This window comes from Lutzomyia longipalpis, chromosome 3, assembly GCF_024334085.1.
Source record: "Lutzomyia longipalpis isolate SR_M1_2022 chromosome 3, ASM2433408v1".
NCBI lineage: Eukaryota > Metazoa > Arthropoda > Insecta > Diptera > Psychodidae > Lutzomyia > Lutzomyia longipalpis.
The window spans coordinates 18070754-18091501 of NC_074709.1; the positions used below are offsets into that span (position 1 = coordinate 18070754).

The 20748-nt window shown below is 35.4% G+C and overlaps 3 protein-coding genes across 3 annotated transcripts in view; all 3 read right to left on the minus strand.

The window, feature by feature from the left end:
• LOC129792365 (transient receptor potential cation channel subfamily A member 1) overlaps nucleotides 1-20748 on the minus strand; it is a 1125827-nt gene that overhangs the window by 209334 nt on the left and 895745 nt on the right. The window lies entirely within an intron of this gene.
• LOC129792430 (PIH1 domain-containing protein 2) overlaps nucleotides 1-20748 on the minus strand; it is a 927269-nt gene that overhangs the window by 209334 nt on the left and 697187 nt on the right. The window lies entirely within an intron of this gene.
• On the minus strand, nucleotides 353-19079 carry LOC129792420 (tubulointerstitial nephritis antigen-like). Its single transcript, XM_055831478.1, has 4 exons — nucleotides 18554-19079; nucleotides 2991-3170; nucleotides 1245-2242; nucleotides 353-1179 (listed from the first exon to the last, which is right to left on the minus strand). The coding sequence occupies exons 2-4, from the start codon at nucleotides 3154-3156 to the stop codon at nucleotides 1015-1017; spliced, it is 1329 nt and encodes a 442-aa protein (XP_055687453.1). The 5' UTR covers nucleotides 3157-3170; nucleotides 18554-19079; the 3' UTR covers nucleotides 353-1014.

The following is a 20748-nucleotide window of genomic DNA, read 5'->3' on the forward strand; positions in this document are numbered from 1 at the left end:
ATGTCCGACGAAGTATATGACCAAAATGTAAAAAAGTAACAAACCTTATAGGTTCCCATAAAGTGTTGTAAAACGAAGTATATGATCAAAACGTAAAAAGGTAACAAACTCTTTATAGGTTCCCACAAAGTGTTGTAAGACGAAGTATATGATCTAAATGTAAAAAATTAACTAATGTTTTTACACACAAAGAATCAAATTCTTTCAAGTTTAAAATCAAAACTTGTTTCGCTGCATTGAATTTCTTACGTGTCGTGTAAAAAATACTTCTTGATTATGGATCTAGTCTAGAACGTATTTAAGTGTAAAAAATCACATATTTCTACCTCGGAAAATAATCCACACAGAATGATTAAAAGAACAAATTTTTATTAAAATCTAAAAGATACATGAGTGTTATAATACACTGTTTTGGCTATACTTGATTCTGAGTTTACAATTTAATTAAAAAAAAATACGCCCACATCATTAATCCTGAATTAATATGGAATAAGTTTTTAATACTTTCATCCTTGAAACATTCTCTCAAACAAAAATTAAAAGAATTTAATCAAACTTTTGCGTAATTTTTCTTCAATTTAAATCATCAACTCAGAAAGGAGCACAACGCCATTTAATAATAATAAAAATTACAAAAATATGGTACACAAGATTTCGCTCTTTTCTGCTTTTTTAAATTACACGAAAAAAAATCTATAAATAACACAGATGCATACGTAAGCGAATAGGACGCAAATCCCAAATTTTTGTAAAATAATAAAAAATTGAACATTTCGCTGCACGTATATTTTTTAAATAAATCTTATAGTGATAATGAAGATTTTCTCTTGTTGCTCTCTCTCTAATAACGATCCCTATTCGGGTAAATTTTTAAAATGATTTAAATTCGCTTGGTTGATTGCTTCGTGAAAAAAAAAAAAGAAAATGAAAAGATTGCATTTTGGGGTGCGTATAAAGCGCTGCACATCTCCAGGACGTCGGAGATGGGTGTTTTATTTCGATGATGAGAACACTTTAATAGCGACGGCGAGCAAAAGTCTGCGAGAGGGACTTTTGCTTCGTGAACACATCTGCCCATGAGGCCAGGACGTAGTTTTCAATTTCACACTCATTGGTGCCACGGAGGATGCGGAAGTAGCCATCTTCGCCCCACCAGGTGCCCCAAGAGTTGGCAGCAATCTATTTTAAATTAAAAGAAAATCGTTAAAAAAAAGCCGATTTGGATGATTTAATTTGCAACGTACCCAGTACTTTGTTACTGAATAACCTTCCTGCTCTTCTCCCCAACCGACAATTCGTACAGAGTGGAAGCCACCCTTGTCGGAGTTATCAGTTTGAGTGTGTCTGTAGATTCCTCCTGAGTAGCTGAAGAAGTCTCTGTAGACACGCATGGTGGCCTGAACGGGTCCCGATCGCTGAATCTCAGCCATGATGTCTGTTTCGTTGTTCAGCGAGTACGCAGGACCCATTTGGTAGAAGTGCTGCCGTGGAACCTTACTAGGCAGCTGACACTTCAGAGACACCAAATCAGCACCCCGGTGGACGCGACATTTACTCCTTGAAGCCTCATATGGGTAGCATTCGTCATTGGCAACACCAATCCTTCGCAGGTAGTTCCATGCAACATCCAAGTGTCCTCCGTTGCAGCCACGTTGCTTGCGAACGCACGAAAGCAACTGCTGTGGTGCCAGCTGGACAACTTCCTTACCCTTGGAGAGGATGGCAAAGCGATCAGATGCAACGGAGGTAGTTGAGACAGCCCACGATGAGCCACACCACCCTTGATCCACAACATGCGTCACAAATCCCGGCCATTGATCGCGAGCATCGAAAGATCGTGCCAATTCACCACGACGATTTGTAAGACGTGTCATGGCCTTAACGGGGTAGGTTGGTTCGAAGGTTCCAAGACGAAGATCCAAGCCATCAGATAATTTGCGTCCCCAGAATTCGGTGTAGTTGGTTGCACGCCAGCCGTTGTAGCCTGAATTGATGGTGTGCAGGAGATGTTCATCAACAAGGCAGACATCTCTGTCGCAGAGCGTCTGGCCGTTGGGTTGGCACCGGCAAAGGTTGCAGTTGTCCTTGATAGGGGCGTCGAATTGTGTGAAGTAGATGCCATTGTGGTGGCATCCAAGGATTGGGGCAGGAGGGGGTATGCCCAGACATATTTCCTGGTAGTCTGGGCAGCAATCGCTGTTTGTCGTTCGGTTGCAGAATTCATCGCAATAGCAGAGGGTTGCTTTGGAAGAAAAAAAAATCAATCTAGTGATAAAGCTTTGAAAGAAAATTTTTAAGGAATTTAAGGGGGTCTTCTTTTAAGAACTGGTGAAATTAAATGTTTTTATTTTTCTTAAGGTTTTTCTTAAACTTGGTTTTCAAATGTTGGTTGCAGACTTATTATTGAAGAGTAAGAAAATCACTTTCCGCTATCTTGTGATTTTCCTCAAAACACAAAAGTAGGTTTTTCTCAGGATCTACTGGATGGATTTTGATGGGGTAAAAAGCAAATGAAAGAGGAAATACCAATGCAGATTTTGATGTAACAGAATTTTGAATTTCCATTCTGGGGCTGAGAAAAGTGGAAAAACGTCAAAAACATTTGAACATGTCACATTTTTCCACTTTTCTCAGCCCCAGAATGGAAATTCAAAATTCTGGTACATCAAAATCTGAATTTGTATTTCATCTTTCATTTGCTTTTTACCCCATTAAAATCCATCCAGTAGATCCTGAGAAAAACCTACTTTTGTGTTTTAGGGCAGTTCTGTGAAAAAGTCGGAAAATCTCAAGATGGCGTCGCACCTAAGATGGCGAAAAGTGATTTTCTTACTCTTCAGTAATTAGAGTACAAATGTAACCGTCGTCGAAAAACCAAGTTTAAGTTAAATGACAACATCAAAAATGTGTAAATTCCAACAATTTGCCCAAGAGACCCCTCTTAAGGAATTTAAAATTTAAAAAATAAAATACGTTAAAATAAAACTTACTGGATATGGGGACGGCGCATGTATCTTGTCGACTGTTGCAGCATCCGCCATATCTGGAATCGGCACAGTATGGCCCAGGGAAGTCATCGTATTGTGCAAGAAGAGGCTGAAGAATGGCCAGAAGGCATACAACACCCGCCACACTCCATCGTATGCTCAGTGCCATGGCCGCGGGGATTCCTGGTGTGAGCGTGTGGAAAGACAAAAGCAGAACTCATAAATGGTCCAAATTGAGTGTGATCTGCACTCGAATCAAAATGAATTTGTCAAGAAAGCGCCTAATAAAAAAATATTTGTCGATGCCAGAGGTCATTGTCTGTGTGCAATTGACCCACATTTTTGCCGGCGCCCAAATGAGACGAAAATTCAAATTAAATATTTGCGGAGCATTTTACAAGTCGTCCAGTGTTTTCCCTCGCCTCTTCCGCGGAGGCGCAATTAAATAAAAAAAAAACGCTGTGGCAATTCTCACGTTTCTTGCGCGCGATGCTGCACTGTTGACATTGACTCCGATGGACGCGTATCCCATGGTTCGCATGCTAATTGGACTTAATTAATTGGGCTCTGACTAGCCATCGCGAAAATCCCTCGATTGCGTCATTGTGCGCACCTTCTCGCAGAAATTCACGATCAAGGTGCGTTGTTTAGACAATTGAGAAGCCACAAGTTCGCCTCATTGTAAGAACTTTTGCCAAGTGAATGAGGTTCACTGCTAAAGCATCCGCGTGGTATGCGGATGAAAAAAAAAAGCAAAAACACTTAACAAAAATCCTCTCAACCCTGATATTTTTAGCGGCAAAGACACTCAAGTGTGCTGCAAATTTACTATTTGTTTACGCGTACATCGCTCTGACCATTGGCTCATCGGGGGAAAAATTGCCATTTTTTTCTCATTATTTAATTTGCTCTGATTTTTTTTCTATCTCAAACCCATCCATACTCTATTTATGTGTAAATAAATGGCGCGAGAAGAAAAGCAAGTATCGGGTTTTGTATAAACAGAAGAGCAAAAGAAAACTCGGTGGAATGCGAAGCTCCAGATAAATCTAATACATAATTGTTTTGTAAAATAGCCCCGCACCGTTTGGCCCATGGCAACGGGGAGAGCCCTATAATTCGCAAATTCGTTGGGATTCTTCGGTGATGAATTGCTTCCTGGATTGCAAGAGAGGCAAGAGATGATCTTCATAATGATTTGCCTAAGGGGAGTAAATTGAGAAAATGAAGAAGAAATCTATAGAGAAATTTTGTAATCTTCAAAGCAAAGGGGAAAGGTATTGAGGATGTTAAGGCAATAAGAAGAATTCAATTTGATTTTACTTATAGTATAAAATCTTCTCTTTTATTTCCCGATAACTCGTCGTGAGTAGTAAGAAGTTTTTGTGTGAAGAATTTTTAAAATATCAAAAAAAAATAGAATTAGTTACTAAAAACAAATTACTTAAACTTGGGGGATGAATATAAGTTTTTTTTTTAAATCTTTTGACAATAAAAAACAAACATGCGCCTCACTTATAAAGAATTTTATTATACATTGTAGTGAAAGGAGTGTATTCATTTCTGTATGAGAAAACTTCCAATTCGAGGAAATAATTAGTACCTATACATCGTTTACACATAATCTTATAGAGGACCAAGAATAGGTAGTCTAAGAGATAGCCTAACGAACTTTATTATTTTTTGCTAGAATTAGCTAAAAAAACTATAAAAATTTTCCCAAAAATTTAAACAGTGACGTCAATATTGTTTTTTTGTCTTTTGAAATGCTTTAAACATGGGGCAGATTCTGATAAAAATCTTTTTTTTTCTAACAAACTAAAAATTTGTTGTAAGATTTTGACAGACGGAGTAAAAATTTTAAAGATTTTTTTATTAAAAAAAATCTTTCTATTATTCTATAAAAGAAATAAAAAACAAAGAATAAGTTATTCCAGAAAACAGTCAGAAAGAACTTTAAAGAGCCTTGAAAAAGTAATTTCTTCCAGAGACCTGTTAAAAGAAAGAAATAAAATGTCAAAATCATATAAGATTTTTCTTAGAATAACAAAAATCTTATAATAGAGGAATTGTAAGGAAAGAAAAAAAAAAGATTTGTATTAGAATCTATACTAATATAATACTCTCTGATGTTTTTTTTTTGGTGAATTCTGACAATTTATTTATTTTTTTATAACCATAAATTAAAAAAAATGGCATAGTGACGTCATTTTTGTATTTTTGTACAAAACGTATAAGTGTGTTATGACTGACTAATTTATGATGACCCTCTCTCTCTCCAAAAAAAATTACAAATCGAATTTTTTGCTCTTATGAGGGATTTTCACATACAAAAATGAATAAATTCCTTTTCTTGTATGTGTCTTTATCAAAGAGAGAACCACGTATAAAAGATTTTTTTGTAATAAAAAATCTCACAAGTGCCCTTATGAGACAAAAAAGATAGAAATGATTCTAATCTTAAAAAGAATCAAAAGACTACATAATATAGACCAAGTCATGTCAGATTAATTGCTAGCCTTTAATGGAAGCTCTCCGTGACAAGTTCAAAGTGAAAGATAGTATTTATTGCACTGTATGATGCTGTAAACCGACATTTTATAAATCAACGACGGTGAAAGACTATTGGCAGGGCGACATGAAGTGATCCTCGAGGCCAATTTATGCGATCCGTACGATCCGTTAGGATCTTACAGCTCACAGAAATCTCAAGATGAAAATTGATATGCTAGCTACTCCCCTATTTCGTGGAGTTGCCAGGAGCAAGACAAGCTTTCCACGAGGTAAGAGACAATGAGGGAGTGTGGCTGTGAAATATTTGTTATAGAGCAATATTTTGCGAAGTTATACGCCCACACGGCGATTTGATGCAGTTGCGAAGCGAATCTTTTCGCACGCGGCTCTGTTACCATGATACAAATACCAATAAATACATCCCATTTGCAAAAGGGGTCCAACATACGTTTTTTTTATGACAACCCATAAAAGGAGATTACCCACATCTGCTTGCACTTGAGCCGCCCGAAGGCAAGATGTTGTATGTCCTGAAGTATGTATGATGATGGTGGGGGAGGGGAAGAGGAAATATTATGGTTTTCTATTGACAATCACGCACTTTATGATGCAACCCACGGAGACCTTGGGGATGATTCCTCTTCATCATCTTATCGGTCGATAGACAATTGTGTAATTGTTCCCATTTTCCTGCATCAGCCCATAAAATTGGTCTTCACTAATTGCATTCATGCTCATTCATTTAGCCCGTGTACCCGCGTGGAATCCAAACCATAATCCCACTTCCGCATTTCATTCACACGATCCACGCGTTGTGGCATTGAAAGTGAATTTACGACAGGAAAATTTTTGCTAATTTCCCACCCCGCTGAAATTGGTGTAATGAATTAAAAATAAGGTATATAAATATAAATGTAAATGCAAAGTAAAATATAACGGTAAAATATAAATATATATAGCTACATGGTACAGATTAAGGGGAAAAGGGAATGTACATGGTAAGTTTCACTTACAGGCTGTGATTCTTCCTTCAGAGGTCAAGTTAAATATATGTAAATGCAAAGTCTAATAGATAGCTGCTGAGTATGGATTAATCAGAAAAGGGAATGTACTGGTAAGTTTCACTTACGGGCTGTGATTCTTCCTTCAGAGGTCAGTCTAAGTGTGATATTTGATATAAGTTTGGTGGTGCAAACTCTGGGGGAAGGCTAACTCGCGCATTGGCTGTGATTCGTGGCGCGAGTCATCCTTCCCCAGAGTTTGCACCACCAAACTTATATCAAATATCACACTTAGACTGACCTCTGAAGGAAGAATCACAGCCCGTAAGTGAAACTTACCAGTACATTCCCTTTTCTGATTAATCCATACTCTGCAGCTATCTATTAGACTTTGCATTTACATATATTTAACTTGACCTCTGAAGGAAGAATCACAGCCTGTAAGTGAAACTTACCATGTACATTCCCTTTTCCCCTTAATCTGTACCATGTAGCTATATATATTTATATTTTACCGTTATATTTTACTTTGCATTTACATTTATATTTATATACCTTATATATAAGGCGCCCCGCTTCGCGGGGCGCCAAATAGTTAGCGTACTAATTAAACATGCAACTATATATATTTATATTTTACCGTTATATTTTACTCTGCATTTATATTCATATACCTTATATATAAGGCGCCCCGCTTCGCGGGGCGCCTAAGAATTTGCGTATTAATTAAATAAAAAATTAAAACCATTATATCTCCTGAACGGCTCCATAGATTTTCTTAAATAACCTGTTGTTGGAAAGGTATTGACCTCAGCTATAACATACTGAAGTTTTAATGAAATGCATAGTACAGTTTTTGAGATATTTAGACTTAAAAATTTTGGATATGCAAAATATTGACTTTAGCGCCTCTTGTGGTCATTTCTCAAAATTGAAATGTTCTAGATATTTGTAGGGCTTCACGAAACCTTTCATTTGCACTTGAGTTGATTAAAATCGGACTTGTAGAACCCGAGATATGACATGCCAACTTTGGAAGGCTATATCTCGAGAACGGCGACATAGATTTTCTTCATTTTTGGCATGGAGATAGATAATATAGTCAACTATAACATACTGAAATTTCATCCAAATCTATCGTACAGTTTTCGAGATATTCATCGAAAACTAATCGAAAATTTTGTTTTTGATTTTTGGCCCTCTAGCGGTCACTTTTGAAACTTTGGATGTTCTAGAGAGTTGTAGGGTTTGTTGAGATCTTTCATTTGAGCCCGGGATGATCAAAATCGGTCAAGCCGTTCTCGAGTTATGGCCGATTTTCGATGAAAAATTGTGGTGGCCATATTGACTAAACGGCTTGACCGATTTTCGAAAATGAGGTATCGTTGGAAAGGTCTTGATGGCCCCTACAACATATCAAAATTTCAGATTTTTAGCTATTACAGGCGCTGAGATATAGTGAAAACAAAATTTAGGAGTGTTCCAAAATGGCGGACGGAAGGGTGGGGGGTTGGATTTGACCTCATAATCGGATGTCTTCCACCCGATATATGAACTTTGCCGTTGACCGCAAGTCTCTATCTATTACCGTTCTCTTGTTATTAAGCCTTATACGACGGCCGGACGGACGGACGGCCAGCCGGCCGGCCGGCCGGCCGGACGGACGGAAAAGTTTTTTGGAGCATACGTTTTTTGGAATGTGGGGACCGTAATTCGTGCTCATACCAAGTTTGAGCCCGATCGGACAACATTGCATTTTAGGTGGTACACAGAAGCTGTGCTATTCTTTTCTTCGAAAGAATCACAGCTAACGATGGCGTCATCGCGTCATTCCCGAAAAGCAAACTAACAGTGTGATTGCAAAAAATTTACGAGTGATTCTGATGCTAAAAGATTGTGGTGTCATTAAAGCATAATTCCACGATAACTCATTCAAACTAATACAGTGTGGAATTTGTCTCATGTGATCATTTTACGGTGTGATTAGATGAAAACTCCATCAAAATTTGCATAATTTATTTTCATCCCATTCGCGCCACATGATGCTAAACATGCGTTATCTCATCCCAGGCTTCGCGCCATGAGATCAATCGCGCGATCAACTGGAATTTTGTTCTCTTCTGTAACATTTCAATCCTTAAACCGCATTAGAATATGTATTTATTCTTCTTGTCAGATAATCTCCCACAATGTCACAACATCGCGTGTCTCCAATCAATTCAGCTGCAGATTGATTTATTTTTGCCATTACAATACAATTTGCGACAAGAAAGTCCCGCGCGCGAGTATATTGGAAAATTAGTCAGAATTGATCTTCAAGGCTCTCATCGAAGAGACTTTAATTGAATTTATAGCAGACTTGAGTATCGATTGGAAAAATTATTACCTATATTTACAAAATGATTCAAGTTCTGCATTCTTAATCATTTAAATAAATCTCTACAAATTAATCCAACTAAACACGACATTTAGCGTTTGGAGGACATAAAGTTAATAAGATGAGATAAATTGATTTTTAAAACCTACTTCAAGCCTTAGTTTATCATTTCTTGTCAGAATAAATAGCTAAAGAATTCGCAATCAATTCATTTAAAAGGAATTTATGGTTTTCTATTCAAACAGAAGAATTCTTTTTTTATCTCTTATAGGAATGTCTGATTTCTTTCATTTTATCCTACTAACGGCAGTAATAGTTTCAGGTATAATACGATACAGGAAGGGTTTTAAAATATTTTGTGCTAAATTTCAAGAATTTTTGTTGAGAATTGACTTTTCTAGATAATTTTTAAGTCAGATATTCGGAAAACTTAAAAAAAATCTACAATCTAGGTATGTAAATCCGGAAAAATTTAAACATAGCAACGCAAAGGACATTTCGAGTATTTTTTCGCCCTTCATCATGGGCTGTATTCTCTAAGAGTGAAAATCTCTGGTGATAAACTCCCGAAGGCTTTATGCAGTAAAGAAGTGAGGAAAACTTCACGTGAGCATGATCCTCTAAGAAGAATAATGCATCTTTGATAAGATTTTCCCGGTTTTCACGTTTCTTTTAAAGCGATAAAGCATTCAGGAGTTTATCACGGGAGTTTTTCATTCTTAGAGAATTCATGCCCTGAAAAAACGAATAAAAATGTTTAACGTAAGAAAAATCTTCTTAAACATTAAATCATTTAAAAAGTGCTTAATAAACAACCTTTCTTTCACCTTCCACGTAATACTTTTTGAAATATTAATTTGTTCTTGAAAGCCTTTAGAAGAATGCAAAAATATTCTTTTCATGAGTCATTCAGAACAATTCGGCGGTAAATCTTGTGTGAAATTACTTTCCGCAACTCCGCCTCATTTTATTGGCAATTAATACTCAATATAGCAATTCTTTGAACAATTTGCAATGATTTATTTTTAATATATTCAACTGATATTCGGAGACCGTGAAAAGACATTTCGCGTGAAGAATTTTGTGTTAGTTAAATTCCCCTTTTTGTACCTATAATTGGTTACTTTTTGCTAAATTCCGGATGCAATCTCCGAGACTTGTCTCATTGTCGATTCTGACGGTGAGTTATTTAGTGAAGAAAAAGGTGGGAATGGGTGGAGGGAATATTTATGAAGCGTCTATTAACAAATCTCAAGACATGTCGACTAATGTCAATCACTGTGATTTTTTTAAATGGCTCTCAAAAGAATCTCTTTTGCCGTATGAGCAGCTGACTATGCTCACACTTTTGGAATTTTTACATAAAGTGTGTCTCACAAACAGAAGTCAATTAAATGGACGCATATGTAAAAAAAAAGCATTAATACGCTACACCTTGGACTTGATCGCGTCACATTGATCATGATTACAAATTTACAAATTGTTCAAGCCGTAAATTTGACTCGACACTCAAATGGAAAATAAATAAGGATAGAAATCCGACGCATGAATTATTTTCTATCGATGATGGTTGAAAATGAATATTTGATTGGATGACCCAACACGCACGTTCCAGAAAATGTTGTCACACTGATTTGCCACTAGCAATCGCGGCTTGATAAGTTGAAGATCGAAGTTTCTTATCAGCATCACCAAAGGAAGCGCCAATTGTAAATAAAGGGGGGCAACATTGTGTAGTGCTCCCCCCTTCTGATTTATTATTATTGCTTTCGGAATTACTGCTGCAGCTTCTGATCTATCTCAACTAATGTTTGTTAAATGCATTCAACAATTTTTCATCCATGTCATAATCAACATCAAGAGGAGTCACGAGAATAGCTTCGGCACACATAAATATCAATAACTTCGCTCCGCACTGTGAATCACAGAGAATGTATCACATCGTGATCTATGATGATCACTCTTTCCCCACGGCCCGAGGGTGGGAATTTTCAAACTTGTACGAGGATCGCTTGTGCATCATTTGGGTGTAATTTTGTATTATTAATTGCCTAATGAGGCTTCCATTTACATTTTGTGTTCCCAAAGGGGAAGTTTTCTGGAACATCTTTGTGAAAGAAATTAATTTTGAGATGATGATTTTGTGAAGAAGCCGATTGTTGCATGTTTGTGTTATTTTTTTAGCTTTTAAAAATTATTAAAAAAAAAATAAAAGTATTCAACTGATTTGGAGCGATCTTGTTTTCTCAAAAGAACAATGAGTTCGTCAATATCTCCAAAACTGTGAGATATTTCATTTAATAAAATTTTTTGCACCTTTTATTTGAAATATTTCGCAGTTTTGAAGTGTTTTCTATGAATATTCATTGAGAATTAACTGAGTTATGGAAATTTTTGATAATACGAAGCTATAAAATAAATAGAAAAACGTAAAATCATTTAAATTTTCAAAGAAGCGATTGATTTTTTAAAAGCTTCCTTTGTATGTAGATTTATTTGAAAAATACAAACGATTATCTATTAATAGAGGTTAGTAAGTAATGTTTCACCCAAAATAACTATCTATATAGACTCTACAGCTCAATAACCCTTTCGAGACATATTGGGAAATATGTTAGAATTCTCTGTAGTTTGGTAATATGTATAATTTTATAAGACCCATATATGGTCAGTAGCTGTCCGTCCATTTTATATATTTTATTTTAAAAATTAAATCAGTTGGAATATTTTACATAACAAAGGCGTAAGAAAATTCTAATTCGACATATCCTTTCCTAACTTCCTAGCTGACGTTTCCAAACTGACGTTTAAGATTTTTATTAATGTTTGACATTTATTTTATTTAATTTGACATTACTTTTTTAACGTGTTACGTTTTTTCTCTAACTGTTTAATACCTGAAGTTTGTTTTTTTAACGCTTAAAATTTTCCTTCTAACGTTTGACGTTTCTATTTGTTAACTTTAGACGTTTTCATTCTAACGTTTGACGTTTCTATACGTTAAACGTTTGACAATTTTCCTCTAACGTTTTGACGTTTATTCTAGGTATTTTAAAACAATTTTTTGCTTCAAAATATTTTCTTTAAACTATCAAAGGAAAACTAGAACTGCTTGATCTTTTTATGGTGCTTAGGCGCCCAATCACTCTGCCTAGCTACACCATCTCAATGATCAAATTCAATGCTTCCATTAATTTAATTGGCCAACTAACGACATCTCCCGTCTATTCTACATAATTCTAATTAATCAAATTTTCTCTCTGCAAACCATGTTCTTATGCACATTAATGTAAATCAATTCCATTGCATTCCTTTTTCGTATAAATTCCTCTTCAACGCGTGATAGCCTGTGGGGGTGCTTGGCAAAAGTCAATTTGCAAAACACCTTCAAAAGACGTCGATGTGACTAAATCAAACACACCAAATTGATAAGTCGTTCCACAATTTAGCAAACATTTTTGCAAAATATTCGACAGTTAATTGAAAAATTTGTATGCGCTCTTCGACACTCCCAGGCCATCGTTAATAAATCTTTTTTTGGCGTAATGCAGTGCGATTTTCGCGATGCAATAAGGGGGTGCCACTCACTGGACACACTTGACCTGAATATTAGGTGTCTCTTTTATCGAATTCAAAATTCAAAAAATGTTTTATTATGCACAAAAGTAAATAAGAAAATGGAATTATGTGGATGATCTATCACCAGCGCGTGAAATATTACTTTCAATTATAATGGATAAAATATTCTACTATAACCTACTTTTGCCGCTCATTGTTCAGATCGCAAAATTTAAATTTCCACTTTTAGCAAGCAGAGAGAGAGATTAATTTTAGATGACGTGCTAAAAATTTTTACAATCCGGACTTGAATATTTTAGAGGCACAAAAGTGTTTAAAGGTGATGATTGCACGGAAGATTGATGGTGCTTTAGGTAAATATATATATGAGCGTGATATGGTTTGTTTCCGTACTGTGGTGGTACTTAGCGCGGGCAGAAATGGGCTGAAATGTGTGTAAATTTAATTAATACGATGCGGTTGTCGTGACAAACATCAATATTGTCGTCCAACAGTGGAAAATTGTGGCACCAAAGAAGCGCCAATTGAGACCTCAATGGGCACCAATATGCGCACTCGCACGATTGAGAGTGAGATGATCGCGTCTGACTGGCAAATAGCAAGAGTGATTATCTAATTATGGGCGCCTCACAGATTCATCATCATCTTCATGAGTGTTGTCTGACGTTGATTTCTGGGATGGATGATTGCGCGGGAATGCCGCGGAAGAAGCCTCAAAATGCAAATACATACATCGCGCCTCTGAGATTTCAAATTTTCTCAACATGAGTGGCATTATTAGCTGCTCCACAACAATTAAATAGCGCGGCAACCTTGGCTCATGTTCTGTTGATTGTTTCACACTCCCAAATGATGCGAAAGAATGGCAAATTGCGAGGAATTTTTGACACTTTCGTTATGTCGCGGTCAATTGAGGAATTTACGATACAGCTCCCAATCAAACTCTTCCTTATTTGAATGCTCCAGTAGTGAAGTTTTTTTTTTCTTAACTTTGAGAATGCTCGTCTCGTTTTTCTCCTCACCAATCCTTCATTTGAATTCATACGGAATGAACAACTTTTATGACCCCACACATTACATTTATTGCTTATGCTGAATTCCAAACAATTAGACAAGCACAACAAACATATTTCGTGAAATAAAAATAAATGGAAACATGAGAGCCTATTGAAGTTATTGAGATTTTTTTTTGGGATGTCTTTGGGCAAGTCAGAGACCTGAAAAATCATTTAAGGGATATTTTTCTCTGAGTGAGAGTAGCATAGCTAGGAAGAGTTTTTGTCGTTTTTAAGACACTAAGAATCTTTTTTTTGCTAAAAATTATATATGAAAGAAATGTTGAAAATGGGCTTTTTAACGTTACAATTAATCTAACGTTAGAAATGTCAAATGTTAGAAATTATATGAAAAATGTTTTAAATTAAACATTAAAAGAGAAATGTAAGACGTAGGAAAGCATTTCAAAAAGTAGAAAAGAATGTGGAAAAAATTGTCTAATATTCCAAAAATATCAAACGTTAGAAAAAAAAACGTCAAGCGTTAGTAAAGAAATGTCATAAATTAAAAAAAGAAATGTTAATTGTTACAATATTAATGTCAAACGTTAGAAAATACATATTGTTAGATGTTAGAAAATAGAAAATAAAAGCCAAATGCTGGAAAACAAAATTCACACGTTAGAAAATAAATGACAAACGTTAGAAATGATACTGATAAAACGTCAAACATCAAATCAATAATGTCAAACATCACAAAAGAAACTTCAAACGACCAAAAGAAACATGAAGCGCGAGACATGTGCTTTGAAATAAATTCTAAGGACATGTTCTAGTTCTTCAAGTTTTTAAGTAGTTTTCATGCAGAAGATGCAGAAACATTTACAAATCATTAAAAAAATTAAAAATTCTATCATAAGTATTGGTTAACTAAGAAATTAATATATGTATATTCCCATCGACATTTAAACTAATTCGATGATTTATAAATGTTTCCAGCAAATTATTTAATTTCTTGTTTACATAAGAACCTTGTCAGATCTCCCACTGAATGGCATTGCTTGGACTTTATAAATTTATCAAAAGTCATCCACCTGCTGATTGATTAATCGCAGTCCCATCTCTAATGTATTCTTCAATGTTTGAAATAAGAAATCCTCATCAGTAAGCAAATTCATAGAATTCCATTATTCTGTATTAAATTATAATTTTTTCATCATAATGTGAATAAACTCAAATCCATTTTCGTTCTTATCTTGCGGCGTGTGAAGTAATAATTCACCATAAAGAAAATAATGTTATTAATTAACTGCACTCAAAAGACGATAACCTATTCACATTGAAATTCAATTACAAGTCACTTTTTGCTGTTTGCTTAAGTGCTCCATGTGGATTAAAATTGAAGATGAGTGTGGAGATTAATGTTGCCGATTAATTGGTGTCTGGGTGAAAAATTGTCTCCCATCGCGGCCAGGAAGGCGTCAAGAGTGCCAGAATTTTTTTTTTCACTTCTAAACCATCTCAAATCTCTCGTGGACAGAATAATAACCCACCAGAGCTAAAAGATAACATTCCAATTTTTGGCCTTGACGGAGAAGCCAAAAAGTAGTTTCAAGTCCAACCGAAGATCACTGGCATCATATTTCTGGATTTTATGCTTTTGGAAGTATTGAGAAAAAAAAAGAAGAGCCCAAAGAGGTGTCGCTGGAAAAAATCCAATTTATGATAATTCGTAATAAATTTGGCAATTTGGAAAGTTCTTTGCGATAAAAGCGTGTAGAAATGGGAAGATTTTTCTTCTTTAAAAATCAATTTTTGAATATTACAAAAAAAATTCAAGGGGTTTATCAGTATATTCAATTTAATAAAATTTGAAGCAATTTGGGATTATATACAATTTACTCTTATATTATTTGCTGTATGAATGACAAGAAAAATCCTAATGCTAAACAGTTCTGTGCTACATATTTGCCTTATCAGCGAAAATATTTAATCACGACAACGTAATAAAAATTTGCATTGTTGTCGGAAATTCCTCAGAGTATGTTTTTGCGAATTGTCTCAAAGAGGAAAAGCTGGTTCTAAAGTAGTTAATTAAGTGTTTAATTATTGCATTTGAGGTAAATAATAGCGTGTAAATTGCATACAAGGAAAGAACAATAAGAACATTAGTGAAGTGTTGGTGGGAAAATTAATTCAGTTTGTAATGGAAATTTGCAAATTTCTTTTGAATATTTATAGATTTATATAAATAAACTTTCTAGAAATAAGAGGGAGTCTAGATTTATTTAAAAATTAAAAAAAAAATAGAATATTTAGAATTTTATTTACTTAGAGAAGATTTGTCAACGATCTTTAAGTAATCTATCTTTAATAATTTAAATTAAAAAAAAAAGAAGACCCGAGGAAGGGGCATGAATAAGCAAAACCTATTTTAAAAATACGTAAGGTCCTGAGTTTAATTGATTACTGATCAGCCCCTCTAAGGCAAAGCAAAACGTGCCAAGAGAGGATCTGTCGAAGACATTCTCGATGATTTGTTGCAAACGATCGCGAAACTTTTGACATGCTTGAGGGGCTGGAAGTCTAATTGGCAAAAAAAAAGAACCAGCGCGTCTGCGTTAATCCATTGAGGAGCGCTCTGAATGGTTTTTTGAGCGATCCTCTCTGAATGGATAGCAGGGTGGATTGTGTAAATTGGATCTGTTTCGTGGGAAGTCTCGAGCGTTTTTTTGCGTTGTGATCTTTGAGCTGAAAAATGTGTGTGTATGTATGTTTTTCCCCTCGTCTGCACTCCAAGTGACAAGTAGGTAAATAGTGAGCCCCAAATTTGTTCACCCAATATTTAGGCCAATGTAAATCTTACTCAATTTTCCTGAAACCGATAAGATTGTCATGTTGACGGTTTATCGGCAAAAAAAAAAATTGTGAAATTCAACATTGTCTGTTGGCATTCATATCGGAAAATCTCAATTAAGTTGACCGATAAGAATTTGATTTTTCAGAGCCACCCGTTGCTGATAAATCAAAATGTGAAAGATCGCGCTGATCGCGAGCCAGAGGTGGGATTATCAATGGAATTTGGGTATATGCTGTAAAAATAGCAAAAATTTTATCGATTGAGCGTTTTTGAGAGACATAACAATGGATTTCTCCTGGCAGGAAGTAGAACACATTATTGAGATTGCAATCAAGTGCTCGATCAGAAAAATTCTTAGAGTTCGATCAGCTCTGGTGGCATTCTTATCGCGATCGCGCACCCTCTTCTTGAATTTCTACAATCAGTGTATTGCAGAAAAAAAAGCTATAAATGCAAGAACCATCTTGTAGCTAAGGAATGTGTGCTAAAAGGAAAATCTTTTTATGTAGCTTAGAACATAAATTATATAAGCAATCCAGTTGGTTATTGTTGTGATGCTCAAATCCGTCATCTGCCCCGTTTTTGTGCACTCAGGCGATTTTATTTAGCAATTTATTGCAAATTTTCCATATAGAGTAAACAAACAATCCCAGGCTACACATATTTCCAAGATCCCACCGCATAGATTGTATGCAACAGCATGGAACAATTTTATTAAATAACATTCTGCCTCCCCATTTGTTTATTCTTCATGGGTTTATACGCGAAAAAAAATAGGAAAATACAAAAGATAAGGGGTCGCAAATGTACAAAATTCCCCATATGGCCTCAAATGACCCCATTCGAATGTATTAAAAGAAACCTTTCTTCGTGTGCAGAAGAAAAGGAATTTTTCGTGTAAATATTTGCGGAAAATTTTTATGTACCTCCTGCGTAATTTGATCATGTCACCGCAACATTCTCCGTGGAAGTCACAACTTTTCCCCGAACTCATGCTCTATCACATAAAGGCGAAATAATCTCTTCTTCAATTAATCACGACTGAGAATTCCCAAAAATGTGCAAAATGTTTATTTAGCACGAAAGATAAATTTTTATCTCTCATCTGCATTTCTCTCGAATTTTTTCGTACCATCCCGTGTGTATTTTTGGAATGACTTTCAAGCAAGAAAAAAAGTGTGATCTTATGGGGCTTATATGGCGAATTATTCAGTAAAGACAACGAAAAAAACGGCTCGACAATTTGCACAAATAAGCTGGATAAGAAGATAGGGCTGTGTTGCTTGCAGATGGTGGGATTCTCTGTGTGGTCACGGAGTAAGAGAATTTATTATTTGTTAATGGAAATGAATTTTGTCATTCAAATAATTTTTTTTTGTGATTTTCTTTTATACGGTTTAAGCAAATATATCCAATTTTTTCCAATTTGAAAAAAAACATTGATTTTCGAATATTTCATTTGTAGGACGAAATCTTTAATATTTGTAAATATTAAAATCTCTTTTGCAGATATTAAAAAAAATTGAAATTTAACAAATAGGTTATTTATAAATTCTTAACATCATATTATTTCTATTGTCAGTTTTATACGAAACAATTCACTTGTACAACACAGCAGAGATTTTTTTTAAATCTTAAAAAATTAAGCTAATTTTAGTGAAAAATTGTAGATTTCTTAAACAATTTATAAGATAAAAAATTGCAAATAAGGTGCAACACATCCTGGACTTTGTAGAAAGTCTAACAAAACACTTTAAAAGAATCATCCCCATTTTCAATAGATAACAATATCCGCGATTTCTTGCACGACTTCCACTAAGCCGCAAAATAGCTGCCCATAATGCCTTTCTGTGGTGTACGCTATCTCCATCCAGAATTGTCTGTTTCTCCGTCTTTTTTTTGCCACTCTTCTTACTCCCACCCACCCGCGAAGAAAAGGCCGTATGTTTAAGTAGGTGTTTTTTTGTCATCCGAGTCATCTCACATGTCCTACAATTCACCGTGCACGATCTTTTCTAAATGAATTCTCAATACCAAAAGGAAAATGTTTATAACTAGAAAGCAATAGCAAAATTTTAATTTTATTCAAATCATTTGCAATGGCGCGATGAAAAAGTCGCGAAGATCAGCAAAAAAAAAGCTTGAGAGAGTTGGAGACGTAGAAAATGCTGATGAAGGGAGAATATATGTCGAGAAATTAGGGGATCTCCCGATGGGGAGCTTAATGGAAGATCACTCACGTTTTATCTTTAGCTAGGAAGGCAGATGATCAGCTATAGCCCACACTCAAGGATTTGACGATCGCGAGGATAGAAACTTTTTTTTTCGTCTTAAAATCACAAAATTTAAAAGAAATTTTCTATTCACTTCAATCACTTCAAAAAAATGTGTGTTGGGATCTTCAGTGGCACAACTTCCCTGCTGTGAGGGAGAGATGATCAGAGTCGCGGGATGTTGGATGTGCGGGTGGAAGATCTCCTCGCTGATTCGATGCTTCAGAGTCAGAGTCTCACAAAATACTGATTGTGAGCAGCGCGAGGAATTGGCTGCCCATGGTGCGAGTTTGCTTCTGAAACTCTTCGCGTTTGCATGTGAGACACTCACTTACAAGTGCCTGCCTTGTGACGCCAAAGGTGCTGACAAGGCATACACAATCTTCCCCATTATAGTTCAATTGGGGATCACTACAGCAAAATAATTCCCACACACAAATGAATTCCATCTGTGGTAGAGTTTTAGCGGTTGAAACGTTTTATCAGTTGCCTTTAATTGATGGAAGTTTCGTTAAAAAAATTTTATCAATTTTCCACAGAACTCATTCGGTTCTCTCATACTCACAGTGATCGAGCCTTACCTCACCCGCACGAGCTTCTGTTTTGCACACACCCATCCACACAACGTATGCTAATTCAATCAATATAGGCAAAAGTGATCTCATCGTGATCTCCAATGCAAGAAAAGACAATAAAAGAATGGAGAGATTCTGATTGGAAGTAATCAACGCAGGGAGAGACATTCAATTTGTGATACAATTCAATGAAAGGCAACATGTTTATTTATCCTTTACCAGATCCGATTCATTTTCGCACTTGATCACGCGGGGGCCGAAAGTCGGTTAGTCGGGAATGCATTATTTAAACGATGAGATCAAACGACACACTTTAGGAATATTACACAGAATGGTGGTTGTTGAATCAGAATTTCTAATTTTAGTTCCTTGCGATATCAGTTGCTCATTTATAGAAAAAAAACAACATTTGATTACTTATAGCCGCATAGTCTGATTCAGCCAATTTCCAACTACCAAAGCTGATAAAATCATTAAGTGACAAAAAATCATCACTAAGTAGCGATGACAAGCTTTTTGGAGTTGCAATAGGAAGTTGAATTAATTAAGGGGTTAAGATCTTGATAATTAATTCCTTAACTTTTTATTTTTAAAGTTTGTATTTTAACGCAAACTCTAACACAATTAATATTTTTCAAAAATAAGTGAATGTAATGGCAAGATTTACATATGTAATTTTTTTTAAACTTTCTTTTTATTCTTTTGTTATAGTTTTATTAATTAAAAATAACAATAAAATAAACAAATCATAAGAACTGATTCACTTTATTTAGCAACTCGGGGAGAAACCTGCGTTTTGCCGTGTAACGCGATGGTGCTGCCGCCTGGATTGTTTTTCAATGTAAACAAATTTTGACGTTTTCAAGAAGGAAGAAGGAAGAGAGCAACGAGACTTCCAAATATTCTGGCCTGACTCGCCGGACAAAGCTCTTTCTTATTCTTTGTTCATCTCTGCAAAAGGTAATCAATAGGGTTAAACTATTGTGAATTAGGAAATGTCGCAGGACATTCCATAGGAAGAAAATGTGTAGAAGTGTTAATGGGATAAGTGTCAGAATGAGTATGGACGATCGAAGTGATGAGAATTAAGTGAATTTGACAAAATTTCAAAACAAGTTTAAGTGAATTTTCAAGTAAATTAGAAAGGAAATAGTAAATTGAAGTGAATAAAAAGGACTAAGTTGAAGTGGACAAAGAAAACACTGAAGTGAAGTGAAAGCAAAAAAAGGAAGAAGTGAAATACAACAAGGCAGAATATTCCAGATGATTTTGTTCGAGGCGGAGAGGCTCCATTGGATTTACGTGTGCTTTATATTTAAGGTACGTACGTACATCTATCCATCTAGAGATTGACAAATCGCTAATCTCTTTCCTTTCTGTAAGCAGAGGCACGACCATAACGCGAATAAAGCGCAAAAGACTCCTAAAGGATATGAAAAGGAAAATCTAAAGGCAAAGGAGCGCCTTTAGCTAATCTCGCACTTCTTCAAAGGTTACTGCGTGATGGACGATAACGCCTTTATTATGAACGTTAAAGCTGATTTCAGGGATTCTACGGCATTTTATGCAGCTGAAAATAGAGAAATT

Excerpts from the sequence above, each read along its gene's own strand:
- LOC129792420 (XM_055831478.1), bottom strand. The coding sequence starts at position 3,156 with ATGGCACTGAGCATACGATGGAGTGTGGCGGGTGTTGTATGCCTTCTG. Across the intron at positions 2,243-2,990 it reads ATGCGCCGTCCCCATATCCA|CAACCCTCTGCTATTGCGAT; the intron begins GTAAGTTTTATT and ends TTTCTTCCAAAG. Across the intron at positions 1,180-1,244 it reads ATTCAGTAACAAAGTACTGG|ATTGCTGCCAACTCTTGGGG; the intron begins GTACGTTGCAAA and ends AATTTAAAATAG.